Here is a 21,902-nt window from a genome sequence, read left to right on the forward strand (position 1 = left end):
AAAAAAAAAAAAAAAAAAAAATCAAACAAACAAAAAACAGAGAAGTTATTTGTTGCTGCTCTGTTGTCTCCTACTTCTTACCCTCTGTGAATTTTTTTTAAGTTTTTGATTTGGGGAAAATAAACATAGTGTGAAATACATTAATCACTTCCAACTGTATAGTTCAGTGCTGTGTAGTACACTAGACCTGAACTTCCTGCTGTGTATCACTGCCCCAGCATCATAAGCTTGAAAAGTCTGAAGTTGTGCCACTGTAAGCCAGACACCATCTGGGTGTGTGTTATGCAATATGAGCTTTTGGAATAATAGTGCTAATATTTTATTCTAAAAGCTAAGATTATCATTTTCCTTGCAGCTCTGTGCACATACATCTAACTTACTAAACTAATGAATGTCCAAATGATTAGTTTATGTGAAATTATTACATTTGTCAATGTGCAAAACTCCTTTCCTCTCACAAGACTGAAATTTTGTGTCATTAGATAGTAACTTTCCTTCCCTCGAGCCCCTAGGAATCAGTCTCCTACCTTATGTGCCTGCATCAGTTTCATTGTTTCAAGTTCCTCCAGGAAGTTCTTTTCATGATAGATACTTTTCACTTAGCATAAGGGCTTCAGTATTCTTCCTTGTTGTAACATACACTAGAGTTTCTAATTTTTTTGTCTGCCTGGTATAGTAGATATGTGTGTGTATATGTGTTATTTATATGCAGTAATGTATGCACACGTCCTCATGTATGTACATATGGATAATAGCTGTCAATGTTACATTTTTTCTTCAATTGCTCAACTCTTCTCCATCTTAATTTTTATTTATATTTATTTATTATTATTTATTTATTTTTAGTTTTTCAAGACAGTTTCTCTGGGTATTCTTGGCTGTCGTGGAACTTGTTCTGTAGCCCCAGCTGGCTTAGAACTCACAGAGATCCTCCTGCTTCTGTGACCCAAATGCTGGGATTAAAGACATGTGCCACCATCATCACCATCACCTAGCTATTAATTTTTGAGACAAGAGTCTCACTGAACTTGGAGCTTGGTTGGCTCATCAGTGAGCTCCAGGGATCCACCTACTTTCCACCTCCTCCCCAAGCACTGAGATTAGAGGGACATATTGCCTCACCCAAGTTTTTACATGAATGCCAGGAACAAACTCCAATCTTTGTGCTTGCATGGCAGACATTTAACTGACTGATCAATTTCCTCAGTCCTTCTATTCTTCCTAAGGCTGACTGATATGAGAAGTCCTGCTTCCAATGCTTTCTAATTTCTTTCTATATGGTGTATAACACCCCCGTCCTAGTTTGCTTTCTATTGCTGTGATAAGCACTGACGAAACACAACTTGGGGAAGAAAGGGTTTATTTAACTTATAAAACCCAGTCACAGTCCATCACGGAGGAAGTCAAGGGTAGGGCTGGAGAGATGGCTCAGCGGTTAATATCACTGGCTGCTCTTCCAGAGGAACTGGTTCAATTCCCAGAACCCACCTCAGGCAGATCACAGGAAATCTGACACTCCCTCTGGTCTCTGACATGCACATATCCACATATCTATGTGTAATTAAAAGTTTAAAAAAAAAAGGCTTAAAAAAATGGCTCTGTGCCTATGAAAGGAAGTAAGGGAAGCTCAAGTCAGAAACTTGGAGGCAGGGAGTGAAGCAAAGGCCATGGAGCAGTCCTCCTTCCTGGCTCATTCTCATGGTTTGCTCAATTTTCTTAAACAATCCAGACCATCTGCCCAGAGGTAGTATTTCCCACAGTGAGCTTAGCCCTCTCACATCACACATTAATCAAGAAAATGCCCCCACAGACTTGCTTACAGGCCAATTTTGATGGAGGCATTTTCTCAGTTGAGGTTCCCTATTCCCATAGGATGCTCGCTTGTGTCAAGTTGACAAAAAACTAACCAGCACCCTCTCAAGTTTCCTGCATTACTGTGTTCAGTTTAATTTTTTTTGTAATGAAATGTTTACATTCAATATATACATTGGGCTTGTGGAAAATGTGCAGAAATGAGAGGTTTGTGAGCACAGTTGTTTCTCACTATCCACAGGATATTGTTTCCAGGAGGTCTGTGGATGCTCAAGAGCCTTAGATGAAAGCCCATGGCATTTGCATATAATCTTGGTACCTTCCTACATAGTTTAAGTATATCTAATGTCTAAAACAATGTCTACACATCATTTTATTAAAGGATTCAGCACATGGTACTCCATACTCAGCAGGTTAGAGTGGCTTCATGGGAACTTTCTGGAATTTTCTCCTAATATTTAAAAGTTTTCACTTTTAATTGAAAATAGAGTTATTTTTGTATGATATATTTGAATCACAGCTTCTCATCTCCTCTCAAAACCTCCCCACCTATCTACCCTGCCAATTCCACACATTCTTTTTTTTCTGTCTCTTAAGAAAATAAACAGGCAAATAAAAAAAGACAAGCAAGAATAAAATGAAATGAACAAACTAACAAGAAAGAAAGAAAGAAAGAAAGAAAGACCACAAGAAATGCATACACACATGCACACACAGAGACTCAGAAGACACACACATACACATATACCACATTCACCTACCTTAAAAACACAAAATCAGAAGCCATAATATACAAGCAAATAGACCAGTAAGACTTACAAAGCAATATTAGACAAAAAAAATCCAACCCAAACCAAATCAAAACCAAAAAGAAAGAATGAAAAAATGAAAGAAAGAATAGAGAAATAAAGAAAGGTCACAAAAATGCATACTCACACACACACACAGGTAAAGACCACACACACACATGTAAAGACCACACACACACACTCACACACATACCACACACACCACACACACACCTTACCTTAAAAATACAAAATCAGAAGCCATAATATACAAGCAAAAGACCAGTGAGGCTTTTTAAAAGTGTCCAAAACAAAGCAATAAGAGACAAAAAAAAAATCTCCAAAAATGCCTTTGAGTTCATTTTTATTTGCCATCTGCTGTTAGGCATAGGGGCCTGCCCTGAAGTGTGTTTCATATACTCAGTGAGACTCCTTTGGAGAAAATAATTTTTCCTTTGCAAGCAATTTTTAAGTGGAGATAGATCTTTGGCCAGAGATGGGAGTCACTTCTCCATCTCAGTTCTGGCATCTAGTCTAGTTTGGATCTGTGCAGGCCCTGTGCGTGCTGCCGCAGTCTCCGTCGGTTCATGTGTGCATCAGTCCTGTTTTGTCTGGAAGACACTGTTCCTTTGGTATAGTTCAACCCCCCTGGCTCATACAATCTTTTTGCCTCCTCTGCCATATAGTTCCCTGAGCCCCGAGGGCAGGAATTTGATGAATACCTCCCTTTTAGGACTGAGCAGTCTCTTATTCTCTTCACACTGTCCCATTATGGGTCTGTGCATTAGTTCCCATCTACTACAGGAGGAGGCTTCTCTAATGATGGCTGAGCAAGACAGTGATCTATGAGTATGGCAGAATGTCATTAAGAGTCGTTTTATTGCTCCATTCCTATAGCTGAACAGTAGTACTCAGTTTTCCCCTAAGTCTGTGGTCTCAGATTCTTGGCCACCCAAGCAGTGTCAAAAGTGGGTTCTATCTTGTGGAGAGTGAATTTTTCCTAGTATTTTGATTTGAGGTTGTTGGAACCCAACCTAAAATCAAACCTCAGATACAGAGGGTCAACTGTATTCATGTGCTCAACTGAAGAAACTGGCTGAGGGGAAACGCAGGGACATTAAGTGAACACTGCACGGCTCATTCAAATAAAGTCCTGTATTTATGCAGGAGGGGAGAGAGAAACACTATTCCATTTTTTGAATTCTGCTTTAAAGACCCAAATTGCAAATATATATATATATATATATATTATATTATATGAGGTACTGTTGCTGTTTTGCAGACAGAAACCGCAGCTATCAGCAGCCCTATGCATTGGCATAAAGGGAAAGGTCACAGCTCATTCATGCATTCATACATTTAACAAATGCTTATATCTCAGTGTACCTTGTACCAACTCTGAAGATATCTGACCAGTCACGGTCTATTTCCTCTTGGAATGGTTTCTTGTGGTGAAGACACAGATATGCCTAGTCTTTGCACCATTTCATGATAACTACATATACTTCAGATGAAAGTAGAAGCTGCAATCAGCCTTGAAGAGGATCAATAATGCCTGTTGCTAAGCAACTCTATACTAGAGGTTAGACAGGCAGGGACTCACTCGTGGTGCCTTGCATTTTTTGCTTCGGGAATAAGGACTGATAACATTTGTCAGTGTTAAAAAGCACAGCCTTTTTGGAACAGTACAAATGGTTTGTTATTTCAACATGCAGCTTGGGGCGATTCAACTGGGATACACCCTCCTGCCCCAGATGGGGAAGGGGTAGTAGCTAGGCCTTGTCTTAGTTTCTTAATGCTCCTTAGTGGTCATAAGTATTTGGTATGTGCATGCGTAATGGCCACATGCGCCCTCCTGGGATAAGGGTGTGTAGCCTTCAGTATACCTCAAGAATTTCAGGCTGGAGACCCACTCCCAAGAATAAGAGGCATATTTGGCAGAGTTTGACCAAGAAAGCTGACTCTGGCCTTCCAGGGACTAGCTTGAGTTTTATAATAAAGTTTCTACCTTTCTATTTTCTTCATGATACTTGGCTTCTTCAATAAGCCAACTTAATAACATCAGCAAAGGGCAATGACTGCGAGGCATATATGTGAGGAGAAAGGGCTGGTGGGGTTTGGACAGCAGGGGAGGAGGTCACATAGGCTCTGTCACCAGCAGGAAGGCCGGAGGCTCTCAAGATAGAGGCTTGCTCTGGCTCCTGCCCCCTCCTGCTGCACAAATGTGATTAGGGCTCTGCAGAGCACACTGAAATCAGGTTAGCGGCACAGAGTGATGCTGAGCCGGGGTAATCAGAGCCTGGAGCAGAGCAGGTGCTAGCTTTAATATGGCTTCCGAGAATTAGGACAAGCTGACTCGTAGCTCCACGGCACGTGGAAAGGCCATTAGAACACTGCCCGTGCAGCCCACCTCACCATCTTCCCTCCTGCCTGTCCACAGCACTGCTCCACAGCTAGAAAGGACTGGGGCCTCTGGCAAGCACTCAGGACGCTGCCCTCCAAAGGCGTAGCCCTTGGCATCACTGTTAACCTGTCCCTGCCTGTGTGCTCTTGGACAATTACCTATTCTGGCACCTTCCTTAAGTTAAGGATGAAGCAGGGATTGTGAGCCTATCTAAGGTCATTGTGATGAGTTCCACAGAAGCAGTCGGCAAACAGCCTTACACCAACAAAGCACTAAAACCAGCCACTCATTTTTAGTCTCCATCAAGGCTCCTTGCAGAACGAGGCAGAAAGCTATTGTTTATGCACAGTTGTTTCAAGCTCATTACAAAGAAATCAATAATTGCCTGCAAATTTAAGAATGAACGTTTATGTTTGACCACAAGCTCATCTCAGGCGATAAGCAGTAATCATGTTTGGCAGAAATCCCCCTCTAAACTCTGTGCACTCAGTAATAGATAACAGCTGATTTTAACAAGCAAATGTTTAACATGTATGAATTTAACAGCAGAAATTGTTGTTCTTAGGCCAATTAGTGTTTAGAGGAGAAAATGAGATGGAGCAAAGCAATTGCTGCACTGCAGACATGTCCTTTCTAAGACACACAAAATGGAGAAAATAATCCAGTATTAGTATCTCAGGCCAAATTGTCTTCACCGAGACTGCATCATTTTACCCCGAATAACACAAAGCATTTTAAGCGTCATATGATGAATCAACCCAGTTGGCCAGGTAGGTACCTAAAGCAATGCATTCTAATATTCAGTTAAATATCAGGATTTAATTACAGATACCAGAGAAAAATCTCTGAGGCTCTGAGGCCCACGGCATGACTCATCTTGTGCAAATGAGGCAAGTGTGGAAAATGTTGAATGCATGAAGTGAAGAAACTGGGCTGAGATGCAGGGGAATCTGAAGCTCCAGGAACGCCTGGAACCTGATTGCCTGAAAGCCCACTGGTACCTCTGGTACCAGGATTACCTTGGCATGTCTCCCAAGGTAATACAACTGAGCTTCACATCTAAGGCTTTTATATTCTCTCTCCTCTCTCTCTTTCTTCCTCTCTCTCTCTCTCTCTCTCTCTCTCTCTCTCTCTCTCTCTCTCACACACACACACACACACACACACACACACACAAACACACACATACACATTTGTCTTTTGTTCTTTTGAGACAGGGCCTCCTTTTTTTGAAAATATATTACATTTATTTATTGTGCCCTGGAAATCAAACCCAGGTCATCAGGCCGGTGGCAAGAAGCTTTTTGTGCTGAGCCTTCTTGCCTGCCCTGAGATGCCCTTCCTACATAGTCTAAACTGACGTAGTCCAAATCTAAGGTCTAGCTGCCTCCACTCCTGAGAACAAGAAGAGCAGGCCTGCTGGCCCATGTCACCTCTCCTTGTCCTCACTGTCTACTTTTCTGATATTCTGACATCATTGGGCAAAGATGTCCCAAGAGGGCTTACTGGCAAGACTAAGTGGCAAATTCACCACTCATATGCCTCTGTGAGGTTCTCACATCAGGGGGCTGTCTCCTTTTCAAATTTGTCTCTGACCCAGCTAGGTACCAAATCATTACAGGCAGTCTAAGCCATTGAAATTACCCAAAGCAGCCTCTTTGCCTTGCCTGTAGCTTCCCATGAGCACCAAGAGAAAGGCTCCTGCTCACAGTTGTGTGCTTACCTTGACAGGTCCTAGAGTTTCTTCTTAGGCCCCCATGGTGTACCTGATGGCATGCCATGGTCCTCTTCTTGGGTCCTATGAATAGGGATGACAACCTATCTTCAGTGGATGGCTTTGTGATCTGCTGGGACATCATACCTGCAAAATCACAAAGCCTTATTCATGTATGTATGTATGTATGTATGTATATATGTATGTATGTATTTACTTATTTATTTACTAAGAGAGGGTTGGGGGAGCCTTGTCTATGTAGCCCTGGCTGTCCTGGAACTCTCTCTGTACACCAGGGTGGCTGTGAACTCACAAAGATCCATCTGCCTCTCCAGTACGCTAGGATTTAGACGTGTACCACCCACCATCTTATAATTTTCTTACTAATTTTTATTTGCATTAGTGGTTTAGTCTGCAGGCATGTCTGTATAAGCGTGTCAGATCCTCTGTGTCTGGAGTTATAGACAGTTGTGAGCTGCCGTGTGGGTCCTGGGGATCGAACCTGGGTCTTCTGGAAGAATAGCCAGTCCTCTTAACCACTGAGCTACCTCTCCAGCCATGCTTCATGCCTCTGCTGAGTCTGAGGACAGTTCTGTGAGGAGAAGACCTTCATGGACATAGGTGGGTATTACAGAGAAATTGTCAAGGGCCCTGCCCGCATTTGCCTTGCTACTAACTGATTATAGAAAAACTCAGGTCCCTAATAAAGGCACCTATGAGACACAGTGCCAAGCACCTCCCACAAACACAGGCTTCTAGGTAAGCAGCAAGACTCCAGCAGCCAGGTGAGATCCCCACAGATGCCAGGTTACCTGGAAAGAGAGCTTTTATCTCATTGGAAGGTAGGTTTGGCTTTCAGGGCAAACTGTAAGTTGTCATCTGTAAGAGGAAGCCAGAAAGGCCTTGAAGATAGCCATGTATGAATTTGGGTCCTGCAATGTAGTCAACATTATTGGAGAGGGGGACTTGACACAAGGGTAAAAACGTTGTTCAAAGAGTATTGTGTAACACTGCTCCTGGGGAGACTTGAACAATCATACACCCTTGGCATTTGACATGCACTTGACACAAGGGTGCATGAAATTACATGTTTCCATCAAGCCTGAGGAGAAAATTCACTATCCTAACAGCATGATCTCTATGAACCAGACTGACCCTTGGTTTTTCATAAACAAGATTTTTTTGTAATCACCTGGTGAGTGTCAGTTCAGCAAATACATTTCAGCAACAGCTCAATGTCTAACAAAGTACAAATTACAGAGTAAGAACAATGAAGCACACTCCTGAGCAATGTTCTGGTGTGTCTTAACTGACCCTAGTGGTGGCTCTCCGAGAATCTACTCATACTTCCACATATCCTATGTGGCCTCAGTGCATGTCCTCTCTGGTGTGCTTGCTCTGTATTTTACACACATACATCACCACCACCACCACCACTACCAAACTAGGGTGAAATGTCTAAATTCTTTATTCTATGGGAACTATGTTCTTAGTGCTGACAGATATGACTGATAAAGTAGTATATAGGAATAGCTATTCATTGTGACTAAATTTCCTCTTTTTTACCCAAAGCACCATACCCTGAAAACCTTTTGTAAGTCAAGTGTGGGTAACCATCCATGAAAATCAGCAGTTTCTAGCCTCACAGCTCTGAGCTCAGATTTGTGTATATTTATGATGTGTGAATGTGTGTAAGTATTTCTAGGGAGACTTGAACAAGCATCTACCTACCCCAGATTGGGAATGTATGACAGATCAAACCAAGAACACTATCAAAGCCCAATATAGTGAACCCATGTGTTTTACTGAGTAAGGATACTACTTACAAGAGTATGGGTAAAGGGTTGGTTACAAGAACAGAAATGACTCAAGGGGAACTGTATCACCAAATCTTCTCCAGCTTAAATGGCAGGTGCAATCCTGACACGTAGGCAAGGCACCAGGCTGGAGTGTCCTTTTCAGGTAGTTCCATTGGTCTGAGCCTCTTCCAGGCAGCTCATCTCCTCTGAGAGTTCTCTTAGAAGTCCCTTCTGTTTACATATGCTTGGGGATGGAGGAGCCTCCTGAATCTGGCCAGTTTTAAGGACTTCCTGAAGCAATTGAGTTGTTTACTTCCTGAGCTTAAAGAGCTTGTCTGCAGGATGAAATGTTTGACTTCTCCTTAGAACTTCCTGTGTCTTAAGGAGCATCCCTCCAAGATGGAGAGTTTTATCTTAGAGAAAATTGCTGCACAGCAGTGTGTGTGTGTGTGTGTGTGTGTGTGTGTGTGTGTGTGATGTGTGTTTTGTGTGAATGTGGTATATGTCCACATGTACATGTTCATAGCATATCCATACATGTGTGTGTGGAAACCACAGGAAGACATTGGTGTCTGTATTGTGTTTTCTACTATACATGTTTTTAAAAATCACACACACACACACATTATGGGTATAATTGTTCTGCTTACATTTGTGTATGTGCACTATGTATGTGCCTGGTACCCACAGAGGTGAGAAGGAAGCATTGGATTCCCTGGAGTTATTGACAGTTATGAGCATCCATGTGAACTCTAGGAACCAAACCTAGGTCTTCTATAAGAGTAGTAAGTGTTCTTAACTGCTAAGCCATCTCTCCAACCTTTCTATTACTCTTTTAGGCAGGGTCTCTCACTGAACCTGAAGCTCACTGTTTTGGCTAAGCCAATTGACCAGAAAGTCCCAAGCATTCACCAGTGTCTGTCCCTCCAGTGCGGGGGTTACAAGCTTGTGAGACCATGCCTAGGTTTTATGTAGGCGCTGGGGATGTGAACTCAGGTCCTTTTGATTTCACAGAAAGCATTCTGATCCAGCGAACTATCTCCCCAGCCCACTTTCTGTTCATAGGTTTGTTCTCTTTATCCCCTATGATACTTTAATCAAAAGATGAAACACACAATCACAGGTTTCCATCTTCATGTAAACATTCATTAGCATGGTACCTGGGCTAGCCACTGGCTGCTAGGTTACAACAATAGCAACATGGGAGATTAAAGGGTTGTTTGTTTTTTACTTCCTAGGTGGTTGTTACACTGGGAACCACATCTTGCTGCTCTTTTGACAATCTCCTAGAAGTGGGTCCCATCTGTAAGTACCTAATTCAGTTTTCTTTTTGGAAAGTATTCTTGACATGGTGTGGGGAGTTTATTCGACCTTCCACTTTGAGGGGTGCTCATCATCAATAATTCTAATCATAATGATTTGCAGGTCTCATTTTATATTTACAACAATGTAACCCCTTTGGCTTAAATTCCACAAACTCAGAGTTTGAGCTAACTAAACAATGGCTAAACTTAACTACAGCAATATACTATGAAAGGGAGAAAGTGTCCAAGCACTTTGTGCTAATATAATGTTTAGGATACAGTGGCTATATTAAGGAAACTAAGCTCTTCAACATTTGGAACAACTACCCCCACTTGAAGGTCCTGTGCATGTATGACATACACACAGCATGAATTGTTTGTGCTTGAATCCAGTCTTTAGTCAAACCCACTTTAAAGTATCTTTTTTTTTTTTCAGAAAATAAATTATTGTAAGCCAGAAAATGTTGGCACATGCCTTTAATCCCAGCACTTGAAAGGCAGAGGCAGGCAGATCTCTGAGTTCGAGGCCAGCCTGGTCTATAGAGTCAATTACAGGACAGCCAGAGCTGCGTCTCAAAAGAAACAAAGGAAAGACAGACAGACATAATTTATTGTGCTATGCTATGCTATGCTGTGTGACATTTTCAGTTAGGGTAAACACCAGTTAGAATGCCATGTGTTACTTCCGAGGTTTGTACAAGCAACACTCTACAAAGCTTTCCCAATGACTGCCTGTGGAATGATAAATTTCTCGGACATGCCCATCAGTAAGGAGCACATAAGCTGTTAGTATTGATTTAGCAAATCAATGCTTTCAAACTAAACTTCTACAAAGAATACTCCGTTTCAGATAATTTCCTGGCCTCATGCTTGCCTCCTTCCTCCCTCAATCAGGACATTTTGTCTTTCTCATCAAGACTAGAATTCTGTGTTAGCTGCAGAATGAAAAATGCCTGCGTTTCTAAAGTTTCACCTTTGATGCGAGCTCTGGGAACTCAGCGGGCCTTGGAAGCATTTCTAAGGCACCAAGGATATATCAGCCCATGAAACTCACCCTTCTCTGCTCCTCAGGGATGGGAAAGCTCGGGTGGAGCTGTCCCTAGCAAGCTCTCTGACCTCAGCCCTTAGACTTGTGCCAGACACCACGCCACCTGCTTGGCATCTGGCTTCATTGTCACTCCGTGTGGGCCAAGCACGTTTCCCACCTCTTCTAACCCCTGATTTACTTCTGGTCTCTTCTCAGGAATGGGTTCTTCTCCCTTGGGTCACTGTTCCCTGGCCAGCAGGAGACAATGGTGGAGGTGGGGGCTGGCCATGACCTTAAGCGGCAGAGAAGCTTATAGCTTACAGCTGCATGTCTTAAATTCTGACCTTCATTTTCCCCTATCTAAAAATTGGAAAGAAAAACGGTTCTCATAATGGTAAAACAGTATTTCCTTCACAGTGCTGCTCAGGGGAGTTCTTGCAGACAATAGGCTGTAGGAAAGGCATGTACTGCATGTAGAACATGCGTGTACCGCCAGGACCGTGAGGCTAATCACCAACCGTGAGAAGCGGGGTAGACACAGCCTTGCCATTCACTCGGGATTTGGCTCCACCTGTTATGAGCTATGGCACAGCTGTGGTTATTACTGGCTGAAGACAGCCACACACAGCAGGCTGAGAACACACTGAACTAGCTGGCCATCCGCAGCTATGGCTGTACTGTGGGCCTCGTTAGCTGCAGACCTCCACGAGCTCAGCCAAGCAAGTCGAAGTCCTCTGACTCAGATGTCAGGCCAAGGACTGAATGTCCTGGCCAACAGCCGGCTGATGTCATTCCCCAGGGCTATCGGATTTAAAGCACCGAAGTCTTCTGCCAGATAGAGACTACAAGGCTGCTATCCCTGAACTCAATCTGGCTCCCCACAGGAGCAGGAAGATGACAGCCAGCAGGTGGCCCCTGCCATGAATGCTCACAGTGCTGGATGAGCACAGCTCAGGCTGCCCTGCTGTCCTGCAGCTCCCTCTGTCAGGCGGTTTGGGTGCTGTGGGCAGAGCCTGATATGCACTTTGCAGTTTAGGTTCAAACCCAGAGATTGTTCTTGGGACAGTGTTGGGGGTGCTAACAGGCCAATACCTAACCTTTTCATGCATGGTCAGTGTTTGTACATGAAGGCGATATTACTAACTGGTGGTAGCGTCTTATAGTTAAGCCTTTGTAACCCACTGTCTCTAAGGCAATGCCTTTTGTTTGCTGGGGGCAGGAGGGGAACAGCATTTATTAAGGAGAGGGTAAGTTACAGCATATGGATAGGTGGCAGCCTTAGGTGTACACATGGGGACACCGAGGAAGGGGAATAGGGAGGGGATGGGTATACTATATAGCCTGCCACAGCTTCATCTCAAGAGCCAAAGGGCCTGTAAGGAGATTGTGCTGCCATGGTCACCCTGGCCTGGCTTCTGCATATTGAGGCGATCTCTTAGAAAATAGGTTGTAGTAGCAATAGGAGGCCAGCGGCTTCAGAAGCCAAAGGTAGTGTGGCCTCAGTGGTAATGTGCCTGACATCTGTAACTCCTTATATCGGGCTGTTGTGTGTTCATGCTACATCCACATAATTCCTACATGTGTACGTGTGCTGGAGAACCTGGGCTGGTATCAGAGAAGCATGTAACATGCAGAATACATTGCCAATACCATTTCCCTTCCCCTTAGGACCAGGGGAAGCCCATATAGAAACTTCTAAGGAGCATTTGTGAGTTTTTTCTTGTTGGAGTTTGGGGTTGATCCAAGTTGAAGAAGACAGTCTCCTCAAGGCAGTCCTTGCAACTGAGTACCCTTGTTTAGACACTAAGCAACAACCGGAGGACTCTTCAAAACCTTGGAATGTCTCTTACAGCTTTCATCAGCAGAATTCACAAGAACTCATTTCTCCTCACAGCACACACATTAATGATCACCGTGTATAGAAAATCAGGGGTGGACTCATCATTCTGCATGACTACAAGGACAGCAGGCTCTTCACCTGTACAGAGATGGCTGCCTGCTATCCTCTCGGTAGCCTCAACCTTCGTATCTTAACTACCTTGTGACTATATTTGGTGCTTGAACTGTTTCTTGTGGTGTGTTTTTCCTAGATAAGATACAAAAAAGCATTACTCATCTCAAACAAGAAAACTAATTAAAGACCCAAATTAACAATTCCACAAACATCCAACTTACTGAAACATTGACTGTACTGGGTTTATTTACAGGCCTTTGGATGAGAAGTTGCTCAAAAGAACATGAATTACTTAATGGCAGCTCCATCACTGAAAAGCCTACCCCAGCTTAACTGATATCTCCCAGAAGCTGCACCCTGGGGCTCCCAGCATAACTTGAAGGCAGCTCCTTTCCCTAGCAGCCACTATTCTTAATATAACTTTGGGAGGCTGGGTGGGGTAGGGTGTGCATTTTATAAATTTTGTAAATTTCAGGAACTACCAGAGATCTGTGAGTTTGTTTGCTTCCTGAGTCTTAAGAGGCCTCCCCGCAGCACGGAATATTTATTTCAATTTACATATTATTATACCACACATGAAAGTTAATTTTTTTGTTTGTTTTTTTGAGACACGGTTTTTTTATGTGTGACAGCCTGGAACTTGCTTTTTTAGACCAGGCTGGTCTCAAACTCATGGGGATCCAGCTGCCTCTGCCTTCTAAGTGCTGGGATGAAAGGTGTGTGTCTTTAATGCCCTGCTCAAAAAATTAATACTTTTTCACTGACTTCTAAGTGATAGAATAGGCAAAGTACGAGTATTATCTATTGTATACTCAAAGCTGTAGCTTCCACCCTTACCTTCAGAATAAAGCTTCGGCTACGTGACTAAGGGCACATATATGCTTACTGAGGAGGCTTTCTCACCCTCAAAGAATGTGAGCACTCTATCTTTAAGTCTCTTGTGTGTGGTGGGAGACAAGGTTAGTGATGATTGTCAACTTGATAGGATCTGGACTCTTGTAGGAGACACACCAGGCACACCAGTACCCTAATTTAGATTAGATTAGATGCTGGCCAGACCTTTAGAGGATTATCTGGATTAAGTTAATTGAGGTGGAAATCCCACCCTAAAGTGGTAACACAATTCTCTGGGTTAGAGTCCTGCACTTCATTAAAAAGTAGAAAGCTAGCTGAGGGCAAAGAGTTGTCATTTTCTGCTTCTTGGTCAGAGATTGAACAGGATGACCTGCTTCAAGCTCCCATTGTCAGAACTCCTCTATCTTGAACCTCGAGCCAAGTAAACCCACTCTCCTTTAAGTTGCTTTTGTTAAGGTATTTTATCATAGCAAGGGGAAAGGTGGGAAAATTCAGTTAGGAAACATAAGTCATTTAAGACAGGAGCCAAGGGTAGTTTAAGATAAATTACCTAAGTTTGTGGTAGACATGGAAGAAACATTAGTGTATGTATTTGCAGGGTTCTCTAGAGGAACAGAATCAATCAATGTATGCATGTATATTCCTATACACACATCGATACACATATATGTTATAAAAATGGGTATTAGATTGTCTACAATGGCTGCCTCAAATGTAGAGACACAGTGAACTCAGTCACTGCTCAGTCCAGGAAATGGATGTTCCAGAGGCCCTTGTACAGCTGAAGATCTGGAGAAAACTGAAAAGTTTCTGGTATTGAGTCGGTGGGGGAATGCTGAGGAAGCTGGTGTGAGGTATCAATGAGAGAGCAGCACCAGCAATAAATGCAGCTGATTAGGAGATAGCATGTGAGGCAGGAAGGTGACAATGCTTTTCCTGGGACCTCTATTTCATTGGAAGGCACCACCCGCCTTCAATGTGGGTCTGCCATCCTTGGTTCATCCTTCTTAGAAATGTCCCCACAGACATAACAAGAGCTTTGCCTTTCTGAGTGATTCCAAATCTGGTCAAATTGACCACCAAGATCATCCGACTATAGATGATGTGTCCTACTTGCCGTAAGGTTGTTTCTGAAAGGAGGACTTTAGAAGGGGTGGCAAATACAACAAGGGAGTGCACTCTAGGTGTGCGGAATGAGGAAGAGGGAAAACAAGAAGACAATGTAGGTAAACACAGTAGGGGAGCTGTGCTGGCCTCAGTACTATGCACGGGGTTGCTTGTGTTTCCTCCACTTTGTAAGCACTCTCTGGGCAGCAGATGTTCTGGACAGCTGTTGATACCTCTGCCTTAAGTTTGAAAGCCTCCTCACGGGAGGGCCTTTTGGAGATCCGGCTATTTGTTCCACAAATATTATTGATGTGCTCTATGTAAGTGGTGTGCTAGACGAACGAGGTGGGGGTGTGACCAGGGGAGAACTCACCTTTCGCTTCTGATGCTAGGCAACCAGGAAGGAATGTGGCTGCACATTGATGCTGCCTACGCAGGCAGTGCCTTTATCTGTCCTGAGTTCCGGTATCTTCTGAATGGCGTGGAGGTGAGTAAGCTGTTCAGTGAGGTCTTTTGTTTTTGCACTGGGAATCAAGCCTACTGGCCTCCTGTGTACCTGGCACGTAGTCTCCTGCCGAGCAACACTGCGACCCCAAGGTCATCAGTGAAATCTCCTTTTGCTTTGGCTTATTTCAGCAAACTACTTTCTGGCCAGTTGCAATGGTTATTAGAAATTAAACACCCTCAGGTAGCTGGGAAAATTAATGAGGGAATGCACATGTGTGCTGTTCTTGCAGAGGGCCTGAGTTTTGACTTCCAGCATCTATTCCTATAACTACAACCCTAGGAGACTGGATTCCTCTGACCTGTGTACCCCTGAACTCCATACATGTACATAGACTGTATTCCTCATACACATAATTTAAAAAAAATGAAAACTAACTTAAGAAATACAGTACCTCAGGACAGGGGCTAAGGACATTCCAGTCTTGCAGCCTGACTTTTGAAGCACTCCTGAGACAGACAGCTATGTTCCAGTTGCTACAAATCCTGGGCAGAGCTGTGCATTGTAGGTTAGACTTATACATATAAAGCCATGGAAAAATATTTATGAGTAAAATAAAATTGCTGTGCATTCCAGTCAAACAATAATTTCAAATGTCAACCTGCAATCCCCTACAATCTGGCTCAATAAGTTGTTCACGTTCTTCTCATATACCTGCGTAAGATGGCCAGTCACAGTGGCCAATATTCCGCAGAAAGTCAGGGATGCATTTTAAATGTCCCATGGACTCTTTTGAGACTTGCAAAATGTATCCTGTCATCCCAAATGAAACTTTTTCTTGAGAAGTAACAATCAAAACAGTTAGCCAGGACTCTACTCGCCCCAGAGCTACAGAGCATAAACCAGTGCAGTCTCAACAGACTTGACACAGATAGGTCCTGCTGTCTATCTTTCCAGACTTGGGCAGAATTCTACTGTTGGGCTGTCCATGGGACAGGAAGCTTTTCCACCTGGCAGCTAGCAGATTAATGCACTGAAGAACCCCAAGAGGCCTCCAGTAGAAGTGTGTCCAAGGAGGGAGATGCTAAGTTCGGGGAATTGGTGCTTTAGCCAGAAAAGAATTGCTTTCTTCTTGGAAGAAGAGGTTTCCTGAGATCTCACTCTGTAAGGGAAGCTGGATCTGTGAGCAGGCTTCACCCGTCCAGACTGGAATCGTTATGTGCCCTTGAGTAGGTCAGGTATCCTCCATCATATCATAAAGTAGATTTACCGGCGATGACTCCTTTGTGTGGTTAGCCTTAGGAGTGGCTGCGTTAATCACACTTAAAGGGTTTAAGAAGAGTGCGGTGCACAGGAAACTGAGCATGCATTCGATGCTTTCATTATTTTTCACCAGGGCTTAGAGAAACTCCCCCTAAACCTCTTTCTGCTTGCATGTCAGGCTTGCCGATCAATTTTCTAATTACTGTTTGAATTCTCATAAGACTGTAATAACAGAAAAGCAACTGTCAAAGGTATGGAATACAAATTGTCCCATCTTTGAAGAGAATAATCCCCCTTCTTGCTGATGAGCCAATAGGATTGTCCACTCCGATCATTCTCTCTCACTCTCTTATGCACTCAGTATTTCCTTACTGAGTATTTCATACATGCTAAACTTGAATCCATCCTTGGAGGTAGAAAGAGGTCAAATCACTAAGTACCGGGGTTTGTGTTAACACATGGAAAGTTCTGATCCTATGATTGTCATGCCAAACCCGTTACTAGTTTTGTGGATGTTTAGATCTAGGAAATGATTGATGGTGTGTGACGTTTCTAATCCAAACTCCAACATCCAGTGTGCTCCTAAATCTGAAACTTCCCAAGCTCTAATATCATGCCAAAGTCGTAAGTTCCATCCCATGAAGCTTTGTCTCATACATAGAAATTTAAAAAACACTTAGTAAACTAACCTCCACACTGTATCTTGGAACACTTATGTTTCATGTTTAGGTTTGGGTCCTGTGGCTAATGTGTATGTGTAAATACTTTTAAACATAAAGAAGCATTTCAGATAAGGGACGTGAAACCCATTTTCCATTCCGCATAGTGGAGGCAAGAAGGGCCACACTCCTCCTGTGCCTTTCCTGTAGTCAGGCCTCGGCTGGAAGCTCCTGAGTTCAGATATCCAGTTTAAGGTTTCCTGACCTACTAGTGCTCTTCTTCGGCCTGAACTGACAACTCAAAAGTTTCACCTTTCACAGAGGGGTGCGGGACAGTCAGACCACCAGGGCGATGGGCACCGCAGCCAGATCCTATCAACAGCAGACACCATTCACAGCACTCACAGGGACAAGGACTCTCTGCAATTTTTCCTCCATTAGTGGTACAGCTCTCTCCTTGCCTGGCTGAGGGCTCGGCTGCTCCGTGGTCAGATAAGCGGCCGCAATATCCTGCTGTGGCCCGACCCTTACAGATAAGGGCCGTCCTCTCTGTCAGCGGGAGGAAAATATCACTGTACCGTAATGAAAGAAGTTTAAACAGATCAGCCCCAGTGGAGGGAACTAATAAAATCCCCAGCAAACAATGCTCCGCTTTAACCTTTTGTTTCCTTTTATCAACAAATGAAACTTGCTGTAATTTCCTGTCTCCCTCTCAAAATTACTTTTTCTGAAACCTGGGAGGAAATGAATCGGCACCTCCAGCTTGGGTCCATATGGAAGTTTGCTTCGGCTGGCCCCCATGTCTATCACTGACACCAATTGGGCCCCTTAGGGCTTTGCTACCTCCTTAGTGAGGGACCCTGGAATTAAATAAAGAGGAGCAACCGCAAAACTTTGGGAAGTTTGAAATCTGTCCCTTTAGGAAATCGGGGTAGACCGAGCCTTGCTTCTGTCTAAATTAAGCTCCGAGGCCAAATCCCTGACACTCAGATGGACCCGTTGCCTCTCAACAGTAACACAGAAACCCGGGGCCTGCATTTGGAAAATGGCAGAAAGCAGCCTTTGTGAAGCTCTTGGATTTGTGAGTGCACAGCTGAGACCCAGGAGCCTTCTAGCTGTTACTGGCAGTTGAAATCTATTTTCTCCTTGAAAGCACTGTCAGCAAAGCTGCAGTTGTTATCTGTGACCCTCCAGCCAAGAAACTGGCAACTGTTCACTAAACTTAGACCTCGTCTTTAAAACTGAGAAGGGAAACCCTTAGGTACATGGAAAGTGTTGTGATCTTGTGTCATGCTGGCCAAAGAACCTTCAGTTAAATTTAAAAAAAAGGGGGGGGATTTCTAATCACCTTAGATTAGTTATGAGATTTTTTTTCTCTTTCCTATCTTCATGATAACATGTATATTCTGGGAAATTTGATAGTTCAGGAAGCTGAAGGGGTGATGTACATAAAGTATTTGTGGGCCCAATGTTCATATTCTGGACATGGTACTTATAAACTGAATATTCTGAATTCCCAGTGCTTTGAAGTCTCACTCAGGGAATGTGTGATCTTAGGGCCCCCGGAACCTAAAACATGAGTTCTTAGAATACACGGGGTCTTGCTTTCTCCCTAAAGAGCTATGAGTAAATTGTCTTGTTTTGCCGTTTTCTTATTCCTCTACAGTTTGCAGATTCTTTTAACTTTAATCCCCACAAGTGGCTTTTGGTGAATTTCGACTGCTCCGCCATGTGGTAAGTTTTTCTGTCGCTCTGGTCACCTGTGGTGGCCCGTCTCTGTGGCGGCAGAGAGGGAGGCCTACATGCCAGAACACATCCAGGGCCCCCATGAGAATGGAGGGAATGCGCTAATGATTGCAGAGTCCATCATTTGCCTCCATTTCAGAGCCGCTGCTGGAATTCTTGCTCAATCTCCTTCTGCCTGTAAACTTTTATCTCCAGTGTATTGTTGCAACAGATTAGCTTGAGGGGCGAGCAGGTGGAGACAGGCGACCTGCCATTTGACTTATCTCTTATGAGCAGACAACAAATCCCAGGATATTTCAGTTCTTATATTTAATTCTGTTGCTTCTGTGTATTATTCTTAGATTTATCATCAGTCTCTTGGCCTAACTCTGACTTAAACAATCTAAATGCTTAAGAGTACTTGCTGAGAATAAAGTACTATGTCTTTGAAAGTCTCTGGAAATTCTTAGAAACAATGCAGTAATCACTTTGGCTACACAGTAAGAATACTAAGTTTTAAAATCAAGTGGTAAAACACCATAAAATGACACCTTAAGACACAATCGCTGGGACTGATGCAGAGACAAACAAAACTTGTTTCTTAAATTAAAAAAAAAATCAAAGTAAGAAATTGATTAATCACTCACGTGACCAGGGGAAAGCTTTTGCTTGAATTCCATTAGTATGTAAGGTTAATGTTTTTAATATGCTTACTTTACAGAGTTGCTCAGTGTATAACATAATTAAATGGATGATATTTTACTTTAAAACAAGAAGGGGCACAGTTCTCACTCAGTTTAGGCAAATGTAGTCAAATCCTTTAGTTTATCAAATAATCAATGTATTGTTTTAGTGGCTTATTTGCAATCCTTTAACTGCTTGCTGTAAAGTCAAATTCTTTTCTGTCATATTCTTTTCAGTCAAAATTTTAATAACATTTTACTAATTTTACTTATTAATTTGTGGTGTGTGTGTATGTATGTGTGCTGTGTGGTGTAAGTGTGTGTGTGTGAATGGTATGTGTGTGGAATAGTGTGTGTGTGTGTATGTGTGTGGTGTGAGTGTGTATGTGTGTGGTATATATAGCGTGTATGTGTGTGTGTGGTGTGAGTGTGTGTATGTGTGTGTGATGTGAGTATGTGTGTGTGGTATATGTGGTGTGTATGTGTGTGTGGTATACGGTATATGTGGTATGTATGTGTGTGTGGTGTGTGTGTGGTGTGAGTGTATGTATGTGTGTGTGTGTGGTGTGAGTGTATATATGTGTGTGTTTGTGTGTGTGTGTGTGAATGGTATGTGTGTGGAATGGTGTGTGTGTGTGTATGTGTGTAGTGTGAGTGTGTATGTGTGTGGTATATATAGCGTGTATGTGTGTGTGTGGTGTGAGTGTGTGTATGTGTGTGTGGTGTGAGTATGTGTGTGTGGTATATGTGGTATGTATGTGTGTGTGGTGTGTGTGTGGTGTGAGTGTATGTATGTGTGTGTGTTTGTGTGTGTGTGGTGTGAGTGTATATATGTGTGTGTTTGTGTGTGTGTGTGTAGTGTGTGTATAATGTGAGTGTGAGTGTATGGTATATGTGGTGTGTATGTGTGTGTGTGTACAGGCACACACAAAGCAGTGGAGTGTTTGTGGAAGTCATAGGACCATTTCCTGTCATCTTGTGGGATCTGAGGATTGTGCTCACGTTGGCCAGGCCTGAACATGAGAACCTCCACCCTCTGAGCTATCTTGCTTTCTGTTACTATAACAAAATACTGACGAGAATTCACTTAAAAAGAAGAAAAGCATTTGGTTTTACAGTTTCGGAAACAAATTTATGGTCATCAGATTCCATTACTTATGGCTTATGGTGAGTCCGAATAGCGTGGAAACACATGATAGAGTCACTGTTGGTTCCACACCCAGCTAAGACACCAAAAAGGCAGGAAGGACCTGGGTTCCTCTTATCACTTTCAAAAGCACAGCTTGACACCAGAATATTTCCAACTAGACATCCTCTCTGGAAGGCTCTACCACCTACAAATATTGCTACAGGTTGCTGACAAGTATCTTCTGGGCCTTTGGAGGTATGTTTATCCAAACCGTAACATGTGTGTTAGTCCATTTGAGTTGCTCTAAAAACACCACAGGCTCTGTTGATGATAAATTTATTGCTTACAATCTTAGATGTTGAAAATCTACGATTAAGGCCCCGGTAGACTTGTTATGTAAATTAGGGTTCATTTTCTTGTACACAATTCCTTCTTACTACGTTGACACCTAGTGGAAGGGGTGAGGAAGTTGTCTAGTATCATTTATAAGTAGTCAGTAATTCTCTTAACTAAGGCTGCACCACTACGACCTAATAAACCTTGAAGTCTCTAACTTGTAATTACTTCAGCATTCAGATTCAACATTCGGATAACAGCTAAAAGAAAATTCATAGTTCATTTGAGTCTGAGCAGTATGAACAAACAAAAAAGTATTCTATACTCTAGTGGTCTTAGCTGTGAAGTGCCAGGAAATAAAATAAGAACAGATGCAAGCTAAGAAACTAGATAAAATAGTAGGCGACAGAACATAAAATGTAGGTGATGGCGGCTTCAGGGTCTATGATTGGGAAGCTGTCAGGGGAAAGGCTTGGGGGAAAGATGGAGAGAGAGATTTGGGTGAGGAATGAACAGAGGAGAAGCTATGAGGAGGAAAAGCGCTCAGGACGCCATGAATTGGCTCTTTCATTCACTGACAGGTTATTTATGATAGGGAGGTCAGGAAAAGGCCCTTTGGGGAAGTGACATTTGACCAGACATCTGAATAGGGAAAGAACAGGCAGGGGTGAGAAAGTGTGTGTGTGAAGGCCGGAGGTGGAACAGACAATGCCTACCTCAGAGTTGATCGAAAGAATTTCAGGTTACTCAAAACCCAACCATTGGAAGATGGTTTTGAGTTTGTTTCAAATAAGCTACTCAATTTGAAAATTGGTACACGTGCTTATTTTCAAAATGTTATTCTCATAATCAGCATGGTTTAGAGCTGAGGAGCCCTGGGCAGGGCACATACTTTCAG

At 43.0% G+C, this 21,902-nt stretch overlaps 1 protein-coding gene across 5 annotated transcripts in view; it reads left to right on the top strand.

Annotated features, from left to right (window-relative positions):
* Positions 1 to 21,902, top strand: part of Ddc (dopa decarboxylase) — an 87,501-nt gene that overhangs the window by 46,243 nt on the left and 19,356 nt on the right. For all 5 annotated transcript variants that reach the window (XM_031339008.1, XM_031339007.1, XM_031339011.1 and 2 more), the window contains 3 exons: positions 9,756 to 9,822; positions 15,157 to 15,251; positions 18,798 to 18,865. In XM_031339008.1, coding sequence (XP_031194868.1) covers positions 9,756 to 9,822; positions 15,157 to 15,251; positions 18,798 to 18,865 — 230 coding nt within the window. The remainder of the gene's footprint in view (positions 1 to 9,755; positions 9,823 to 15,156; positions 15,252 to 18,797; positions 18,866 to 21,902) is intronic.

This window comes from Mastomys coucha, unplaced genomic scaffold (genome assembly GCF_008632895.1).
Source record: "Mastomys coucha isolate ucsf_1 unplaced genomic scaffold, UCSF_Mcou_1 pScaffold22, whole genome shotgun sequence".
Classification (NCBI taxonomy): Eukaryota; Metazoa; Chordata; class Mammalia; order Rodentia; family Muridae; genus Mastomys; species Mastomys coucha.